Source organism: Eurypyga helias, unplaced genomic scaffold, assembly GCF_000690775.1.
Source record: "Eurypyga helias isolate BGI_N326 unplaced genomic scaffold, ASM69077v1 scaffold17435, whole genome shotgun sequence".
Lineage (NCBI taxonomy): Eukaryota > Metazoa > Chordata > Aves > Eurypygiformes > Eurypygidae > Eurypyga > Eurypyga helias.
In genome coordinates, this window is record NW_010252225.1 from 59,100 (window position 1) to 69,155 (window position 10,056).

Consider the following 10,056-nt stretch of genomic DNA (forward strand, 5'->3'; position numbering starts at 1 on the left):
ACAAGCAAACATCTTTCAGTCCCTATACAGCGCCACACATACACAGGATGCACATCCATTCCAGCAAATTAACCGCCCTATTTCTCCAAGGGGCTCCAAAAAAGTGAGAGCAATTATGATCTTTATTTTGTAAAACTTGCCAGTCTCTCAGATAGTAAATGACACTATACAGCTATGTAGACATGGACAGATTTATGATTTTCACCAGGCAAAGAGCTTCATGCACTACATAAGAAATCCTTCAGTTAAATACCTCTTTACAGTATTGGTTCAAAATATCACTGAACTTCCTCATCATCTGCTTATGAACAGTTTCACGAGAACGGATGTGTTTGAAGTTTAACACCATGTCAAAGGCAGCCTCTGCTGATCGAAGGGTCTTAAAAGATTCATCAATGAAGTTTTTGGTCTCTTCTTCAATTACCTAAATAAAGGAAGAAGGCCAAGAAACCCTATCACTTAGAGGGTGGATTTCACAAACCAAGAAACGAAGGCAAAATGAAAATATTTTTTTATAATGGTCAAGCATATTTTTACTAATTTTTTACTATAAACTAATAACAAACTGATGGCTTTCCAGTAAGCTGCTGGAAATTAATTTTATGTATCTGGTGGGCAGGTATACAAATCACAAAATCACCTTAACTATTTGTACTTTGTGTGTGTTCTTAGCTGAGGGGGGAAGGACCGAGTGAATCCAGAAAAGGAAGTTTTACTTCGTAACATGTCAGCACATGAGTACTGGGAGGCCATAGGGAGCCTCTGTTCATGCTGTAGCAATTCTGCCAATGAACATGAAGAGTGCTTCACTATTTTCAAGATAAAGTGAAACTATAAACAAAATCAACTGGGAAACAGAATACTGACTTAAAACATTGGTGAAATTCTTCACATTTTCACTCACATACTTATTCATATATTCTTTTCTTTTGCAAACTTACATTTTCTTTAAATGAAAATGTTGATATTCTAGGCGGAATCTGTATGTAGGAAGTAATGACAGAGTGGGATCACAGTATGTGGTACTTACTGAAACTCCTTCCTTAAATTCTTCCATAATAAATTTCCAGTCATGTGCACTTGTGATGCTGAAAGGGTCAAAAGTCAGCTCTTCCATAGGACGAGTTAGTCCATTTACTCCTCTCACTAGATCATCAATGCGCCTTGGATCCGCTGTGACAGCTTTCATTTCAGGACTAAATATATTGTAAAACTCTTCAGTGATCTGTTAATTCAGAAGAACATACCAGGAAGCTTTATTTTTAACGTGTGGGGGATTTTCTGCCATTTAACACGTCTTTCTGATATTGTTTCCTTTAAAAAATGAAAGCAGCTCAGAAAATGATCAATTCATGCTGTGATTTACGTTTCATACATTTCTATACAAGACACTAAGCAGCTTTATGGAAAAAAACAAACACTCTACAGGCCCAACACTTCAGTTGTTAAACAGAGAATACGCAGTTATTGCTCCTTTTTATTTCACTTTTCAAATATAGCAGTTTTCACCTTCACAGCCTACAGCGTCTGACCATCGAAGGACCACTAATATTTCTAGTTACCCTGACTTAAATTAGCCTAAACATAACATCTTTCCATCCATCTTATCCAGCATTTGATATACTGATTCATACATGGTCAAATTTTATATTACAGTACACTTAAATGGTTTATTTTATCTATAATTGTGTCATTAAGCTGGCAACCCAAGAAAATGGCAGGTATGAAGTTGGTACAAGTATCTATGTTCATAGCAGCAACCTACACAGTAATATCTTTCCTCAGCCGGTACCCTGAGAAGAGTTACTCCGTCCCAAGCGTTAAGTGCAGCTTTGTTGGAGTCAAAGGCACTGCTCGGGTCTTCAACACACCACCACTCACAACCCTAAAGACATTTCAACATTCCACAAACATTTCCACAGCTGCGATGCAAAAGCACCTCCTCTGCAGGATAAGCCACTGATCACACAATCCCTTTATGTATTGCCTGTGTTACTACCTGCAAGACCTCACACAGATCTTGACAGATCGAAGCCATGTAATCTGTTTGTTCAAATAAACGTTTTCGGTCAAATTCCCAGTGTTGCTCTCTTCCTGATGCTTCAATTTGGGCACGAACAGCAAAATAACATTTCTTCCATTGTTCAAGGGTGCTTTTGGCTTCCGCTATTTTCTTTTTTGCAGCAGCTCTATCTTCTCTATTAATGAAATCAGAACAGGTAAGATACTATCGATAGACTAGAGAGAGAAAATTCTGTCTCATATGGATTAATGCACTCTGGTTTAGCAGCTTCTAATTATAAAAGATCTAGGCAAAACATAACTGTGAGATCTTAATTTTCAATGTGACTGATTTTGAAAGCAGATGTTATTTCAGGACTGATTTTAATGATATTTATGCCACTTTTTTACCACTCTAATTCTATTGGGTTTATTGATTTATGTCTATTTCAGACAAAAGAGGAGGAGCATCTATTTACTTCAGGTCTGATTCAGTAATTTATGAAAATTACAAAATAAATTGACTTTTAATTGACCTTCTAATACGATTTCAGATAGTGAAAAACACCAAAAGCTATTTGATGAAAGTGTTATCAACTGTACTTCCTGTAAAACAAGCAAAACTTTCAATAAATACAGCCCAGTTAAACAGGAACGCAGTACTTACTTAAACAGCGTGTGTAAATCCACAGCCTTGTACACCCTTGTTGAAATTTCCCATGCAATTCGTTCCAGGAGGGATGCCATCCGTTCATCCTTGTTGTAATGCCGTGAGATAACCCATACCATTCTCAGGGCATTCATCAGAGTCGGAATTGTATCCAAGACAACATTAAACCCAGTGCCATATGTTAAGTTCTGTCAAAAATATTGTGAATGTCATGAAAATGCACAGGCACACGCTCAATAGAGTGGTACTGATTCCACAGACAGCTGAAGTTAAGAAAGTCTGAGACATTATGAAATACATAACCAGTCGAGGGAACACCCTTTATTTGGATGTGCGGATGATCTTCTGTAAAACTTAAAAACGGAGAGACCAGCTGTAATCAGTGATAGAAGATACCTCAAAAATGTGGTAGGGAAACCTTTGTTTCCCCCAGTTCAGCTATGCTATCATATTCTCCCAAAGCTGAGAGTTACAAGCCAAGGTGCTCACAGCTCTGGGCTTCTGCTTTCAAATATTAGAGCAACTGTAACTCAAACAAAATAAGCAAGCTTGGTTTTAATTAAAAAAGCTAGATTATATCCTGATTGCTGATAAAACGTAAAACTGAACGAGAGGTGACTATATCAACAGAGAAACCGAACGCAGGTAACGACAGTAAAAACTTCACGAAGTTTTCTTAAGGACACATACCTTCAAATAGCGTTCCAGAGTCAAAAGAAACTTAACATTATCCAGAGCTTCCACCTGATGTTTGCTAAGGTCACTTAAGACCAGCTGTAAATCTCCAACGCACCCAGACTCAGCTTCCCGTAATATTTCCAAGACTTTCTGCACATCTGGAAGCTTTGTCTGTTCAGTAAGAGCACTTAAAGTATCATTTCTTTCACGCCAGAGGTCAACTTCTGCAAGGGGACCGCTACCCTACAAGTAATGTGGAATAAAATAAAACTTCTACATGACCACGATACAAGAGTGAAAACCAATAAGGAGGACTTATTTGTTACTTCTTCCCAACATGTTGATGCTGAGAAAAACCTGGTAGGATTCAACCATGTAAAAAACCCAGACAGAAGATCCTGGAAATAAGAGTTTTACACACACTGAAGGGAACTGCTCCTGAGGAGTATATTCCTGAGCCGGAGCTGGAGAGCCCCTGCTTGAAAAGCTCACGCACAGCAACTCTGTAGACAAGAAATCCCTCAGTACATTTAACAGTATCACTCATATGTGTAAGTGTTTGTAGAACCAGAATCCCACAATTGGAATTTTTTTTGTTTGAGATGAGTTTTTTCAAGCAAAACCATACTTATATATTTAAAAAAAAAAACCACTGCAGCTTTTAATATTTCATGGCTATCTTTAGAAGAGTGGAGATAACAAAAGTGCCTCAGTTTTCCACAGTTATTCTGTCTGGGTAGGACCTACAATGACTTACTTTCTATTCTGTTTATATTCCATTTCTCAGAGTCACACAGTTCCTCACTACCTCTGTTCTACTTTACATCAATTAGTAAATGGCTTTCCAACAATCAGACAAAAAGATGGATTAAAAATGAGCACAAACCATTCAAAGAGATTCTTGTGGGGAAATGAAGTGACGTCTGCAGGAATAAAAGCAGTTTGGTATTACAGGTAACATTACCTGTGGAACCTTCTGCAGTTGTTCCTCTAGAGTTGCAGATATTAATTTCTGCCAGGTCATTGCACAACTTTCCAGAGCTTTAACCACTTCTGGAACCATGGCAAGGACAGTCACTTCTTCATCTAGATTCACAGTTGGCATCTCCAGTTCAGTATCTCCTGTTGGAAGAAAAGGCACAGAGAATTAACTGTCTTGTTCCAGCAGCACTGGTAAAGCAACACCACGGAAGTGGCTTCCATCCTGTTAGCTACTTGACACCGGGTAACATTCCAGCTGCTCTGCCTATTTGAGAAAATGGCAAAAACCATCTGGTCGCTTCACAGGTAACACAGTGCAAAGGAAAATATATTCCTAGACATACAGGAATGCTCTCAGCTTTCAAGCCTTAACCCAGTCTGCAAGAATTAGGATTAGGGCTTTGCTGAAGATTATCAATGGTTCAATCTCCTTGAGCCACACACTGGGTCTCCCCAGCCTTCTACGTTAGCCACTGAGTGTGGGTAACACACACTTGGTGGTACGCTCTCCTTAGCGGCACAACAGTCACCCCTGTCCAAGAAGGGATGCTAAACAACACTGCAAAGTCTCATTCGGTTACCACCCTCTTCCACACAACCACTACCCTGTTACGGCTCGAGTCCCTGGAGCGCTGGTAAGCAGTGAGGCATGTTCACCCTCTCTCCAATTCTTACTGTTCGAAAGGCAATCACTGATTCAATCCATTTCTCCATACTGCCTGCTGTGCTTCAGGGCAGTAAACATACTACTGTTACCAGCAAAGAGAAACTTGAATCAGGCCTGGAGCCTCCCCAGAAGCTGTACGTGTTTGCTATTCTCTATCTAGCTGAACCTCTTTGTAGTGTCATGTACTCTGAACACCGCCATGCCCGGCGCAGGCAGAACACTCGCCTCCAGTCTGTTGTACAGTCTGCTGAGTAAGACTTAAGGGTTTTTGTCTGTTCATTTGAATCTCCTTCCTCATCTCAACGTTACAGCGTTCCCCGGGCTGTTCTTTCTTTGCTGCAAGCTCCGACTCAGGTAAATTGCTTGTTTCAGAATCAGTGTTTTCACTGTCTGGAGGAAAGGAAGATTCCTCAGTCTGCTGCTGACTATAGGGGCGAGCTGGTGCAAACACCTGTAATTCAAACAGGTTCCACAGATTAGGTGTCTCCGATTAAAAAAGAAAACAGTAAATGTCAGCTTACTTGCCATTTACTTAAGCACAGAATATGTTGTTCTAAAAGATAATTTAAGTGTGTGTCCTCCCATTTCACTTCTTTAGCATCATTCTCTCTGCCTCCCGTTCTGCAGGGGAATAGCTCCAGCATGTTTTTACAACAGCCTATCAGCACAAATATAAAGGTATCTGGTGTCATGTTCTTAAAGGTTTCTCATATAGCGCGAGGCTCGTCTCCACAACTTTGCAAAAACTTGGGAAACAAAGTATCAAATAAGGATTAACAAAAAACTCATTTTGGCATATGAAGGTCACTCATTAAGTATTAGTATTCCTTATGCACAGTCCATATGGTCAGCAGAATACTAAGTGGACAAATCACGCAGAGAAACACTCAAGACTCCACGTATAAGAGCTGTAGCGCATTTACCTGTGAGATGGCATACTTCAGCATCACAAGAGTATCATCTGTCAGTATTCCAGACTTTATCACTTTAGGAAGAACCTCATTAGCTTCAGTCAGGTCATTAGGTTCAGTAACTCTTTCTAAACAGTATACAAACAATTAGCATAAATCTAATTATTCAATGCAGAAAGCATAAAGTCCCTCCCATAGTAAGTTAAAGCTCCAATAAAGCAACCTGTTTGTAATAAACTAGGTTTGATGCAAGTCACTCTCAAAACTAGTGCTGGTTTTAACAGTGCAGATGCTTTTCCAGAGAGGGCAGAAAAACACCTCACTCTAAGTCTTTTCACCTCAGAATGTTAGGAAATGGTTTTCTGTTCAAACAAAACGGTGCCTTGAACTGCTATTCTACAGACAGACCAGGAAAACCTTGCACAGAACTGCCTAAAATGAACAGATACAAACTGACAATACATTTTATAATTTCCTTTTTTCCACAAAAGTCCTGTTGTAGAAAAACTGAAACTAAGGGCAAATACAAAATACATTCAGTGCTTCCTGCTCGGTGAGCCCACATAAATGTTTATGCTGGGGCCAGTCTCCAGCACTAAATTAGTGTTACCATACTGTAGACAATTCCTGGATATAGGTGTGGAAATAACCACTGGCTCTGGTGTAGAAGCTGTTTCCTGCGAGACTAGAGTTGGATATTGAGGTCCGACTGCGACCAACACCAGCGCTACTCCAGATGCTGGAGTAACTATAGTCACTGGGTTTACGATAGAAGTATGAACTATCAGAATAAATACTACTGCTGCTGTGTATCATGTGAATTTGAGTCAGGTCAGGAATTCTGATACCCCAGTTGTGCTTGTCCCCACTTTATGGTCTAACTTTCACATACAGCTCCTCAGCCGCAAAACACTTTACACAGTTGTAGCAGCAGAAGTTCCATCTGAAGCGCATTCCTGATTCCTGGTTCTGCTCTTCTACCCAGTCAATTAAGCTGGATATGCACTATCCCGAAGGCCAGTCACTATCACCTTTTCTCAGTGTGAAATACTATTCAGTGCACAGATTGAAACCGTTGAGCCTGCAGGTATTGGGGGCATATACCTTTGTTGTCTCTCAGAAAATATACAGTAAAAGCTGACACAAATTCTTCAGGAATTTCATCAAGAGCCACATAGAAACACACTTTGCCAACTTTGTGTTCTTGTAGCTGAAACAGAAAATAAAAGGAAGTATGACTATTACTGTTGGCTGCCACATTTCTTGACAGCAAGAAAATGTTTACCTGCTGTGAGTAATGGAACCAAATCATTAATTTAACTCTATTATCTTCACATTGCTGCCCAAGTAAATTACTACCATAAACAAAATGTCAAAAAAATCATTCGGCTAACAGTAAAAATCATCATCTTCGGAAACAATGCTGATTTCCAGACCAACAGGACTAAAAGCTTGAAACTTAGGAAACCAAAAAGCACTTAAATGCCTGCCTCCCCCCCATCCCTTTGTGAGAATGTGAGCACCTACCCCCCTTCCATCTGCATCTCAGACATAAACCAAGTTTAATTAGAAACCCCAGACTCCACCCTGACCATGTAGTTAGGTAAAAGACTCGAGGTACAAAAGCCTTTGTTCACTGTTCCATACACACTGCTCCCATGGGCTCTTTATCTCGCAGTTACTCTAACTGCAACTTTCCTTGCACAAGTGCCTCTGGGAACAACTAATGTGTTACCTGAGTAACTCACTGCTGCATCTCCTCACCTAAAATCATCACATTTTGCCAAGTAAACTACTTTTGCAACGTCTTGTCGGGCAACGTCAGAGGCTGTGGCAGACACCACAGGCCGTCGGTTTTGAATGGAAGTTCCTGTCCTTGTCAAATGTTCTGTTCTGCTCGGAGTACCTGCTCTGCACTGTACCTCCTTAATCTGCCTACCAGTTTTACTGAAACGTTTGCATCAGAAAGCCAGCATCTTCATATCCACAGGAGAACAGAGTGAAATACAACAGGCTTACCTGCGGTGTGTGTTCCACACTGTCTGCTGTAAACCTTTGCTCCAGTCTACTCAATTCAGCCCCACTAGAGAGAGTTGATAAGTGACCTGACACACTTCCTTTGTCTGTGGATTGCAGAGGAGATGTCTTGCTTTTCCGAGTCATCCCTAAGAAAGAATAACACGAGAACTCCGTTAAAGAACGGGTATTCCGTGCACATGAGATGGATCCTTAGAATTTTCTTCTCATACTAAATGACTGGGTATTTTCTTCCATCTTCAGCATCACCTTTCAATAACCAGCCATCACAACTTGGCATTAATCATACATCTTCCCATAGGGCAGCACTGTTGCTGAAGAACTGAATCCAAATATGCAAGTGACTACACTGCATTCCACAGGTAACTAGGCTTTATTGAGAATAACCTTACCAGCATTTTCCAACACAATTCATATTCCATGACAAAATAAGTAGATTAAAACATTTCAAGATGAAACCACTATGGAAAAGGAAAAGCAAACCATTAAGGGTTATGTCCTGTCAGATGTGGAAAATGTTTATAGCTACATCATGCCCAAGAAGTGATGGTGAAGACATTGTGACACAGGAACAACTGCATGAACTCCAGGGCCAGTCAGGAAGTTCAAACTTTATTTTAAACTGTCTTTCAGAAGGTGCTCCATGTCTTCTACCTGTTTCAGCACAGGCTGCTGGATACTTCAAAGAAGTGAAAAAGGCATAGCTGGGGATTCACAGATTCACAGAGAGGTAGGGCTTGGAAGGGACCTCTAGAGAGCATCTAGTCCAACCCCCTGCCAGAGCAGGATCCCCTAGAGTAGATCACATTGGAACAAGTCCAGGGGCTTTGGGAAGTCTCCAGGGAAGGCGACTCCACCCCCTCTCTGGGCAGCCTGTTCAGGGCTCTGTCACCCTCACAGTGCAGAAGGGTTTCCTCATGGTCAGGTTGAACTTTCTGTTTCCCAGTTTACGGCCATTGCCCCTCGTCCTGTCACTGGACACCACTGAGAAGAGCCTGGCCCCATCCTCCTGACACCCACCCTTTAGATATTGATAAGCACTGATAAGATCCCACCTCAGCCTCCTCTCCTCCAGCTGAACAGACCCAGCGCCCTCAGCCTTTCCTCATACAGAAGGTGCTCCAGGCCCTTCATCATCTCAGTGGCCCTGTACTGGATCCTCTCCAGTAGCTCCTTGTGATGCCCCCAGCTGGAAAGGTCACACCCCTTTGTGCACTGATATTAATATCAAGCAATAATAATTGCCACCTGCTGCTTTTGAGCACTAACCTGCAGTACTGCAGCTGCCTCCATTCAGAGGTGCAGAGTGCCAAGCTGAATCCAATCATTCCTTTAGCCTACTTACACCCACACCGGGCTTCAGCACTGAACTGCTGCGGCCCTTTTTCCCACAGTATGAACAAAATTCTTTTATGGCTTTACAGGCTGTGACTGGTTTTTCCAATTTTTTGTGAAAGGCTTCTCGGCAATACTGTGGTTAAAGTACTGATCCAATCTTAACCCTTTGCAGGGCCACCACTTCTATCCTCAAAAAATCAGAAGAAATTGAAGAGCTTGCAACTCCTAAGACCAGGGGAATTAATTCATTCCTACTGAAGGGAACACATTAATTCTATTTATTTTAATAAAATTAACCTCTCAAAATCTGAAATTATAAAAGCAGTAAAAGATGTCGCAGACAAAGGCGGGATGGAATATCTGTTTGTGGGTCGATTTTGCTCATCCCAGACAGTGTCCTTCTTTCCTTCTGTTTGGAAAAGATGAAAGAGCCAAACTAGGACATGTTTGTACCAAAGGAGCATCCTGAGGCATAAGCTTCTGAGAAAATGTGTAGCCACACTGCCCAGGACACTACCCAGAGTCAGATCTGCTTTCCTAGGAAAAGCGGCTGTAGGTTTTACAGATACCGCTGGATCTGCTGAAGGGAGCCACTTTGGCCAGTCACACCTAGCCCTCCCAGGGCAGCACGGCCCGCAACGCCTACGCTTTGGCCACTCAAACCACTGACTTCCTTCCACTGCCACCAAGGAGGCTGCTTCAGACAACTGCCCAGGCAAGGGGTTATCCGGGCCTTCCTCCTGCACCTGCAAGCTCCGTGTCCTCTGCGTCCG

The 10,056-nt window shown here is 41.6% G+C and overlaps 1 protein-coding gene across 1 annotated transcript in view; it reads right to left on the reverse strand.

Annotated features, from left to right (window-relative positions):
* The window catches only part of DNAH10 (dynein, axonemal, heavy chain 10), a gene marked incomplete at its 5' end in the record, with an annotated part of 55,382 nt that extends 45,335 nt beyond the window's left edge, over window positions 1-10,047 (reverse strand). Inside the window, 11 exon segments of the mRNA XM_010152299.1 lie at window positions 254-424; window positions 1,031-1,225; window positions 2,000-2,198; window positions 2,669-2,859; window positions 3,362-3,592; window positions 4,314-4,471; window positions 5,223-5,415; window positions 5,921-6,036; window positions 7,013-7,118; window positions 7,928-8,073; window positions 9,954-10,047. Of these exon segments, the coding sequence (XP_010150601.1) occupies window positions 254-424; window positions 1,031-1,225; window positions 2,000-2,198; window positions 2,669-2,859; window positions 3,362-3,592; window positions 4,314-4,471; window positions 5,223-5,415; window positions 5,921-6,036; window positions 7,013-7,118; window positions 7,928-8,073; window positions 9,954-10,047 (1,800 nt within the window).
* Between the last annotated feature and the right edge of the window lie 9 nt (window positions 10,048-10,056).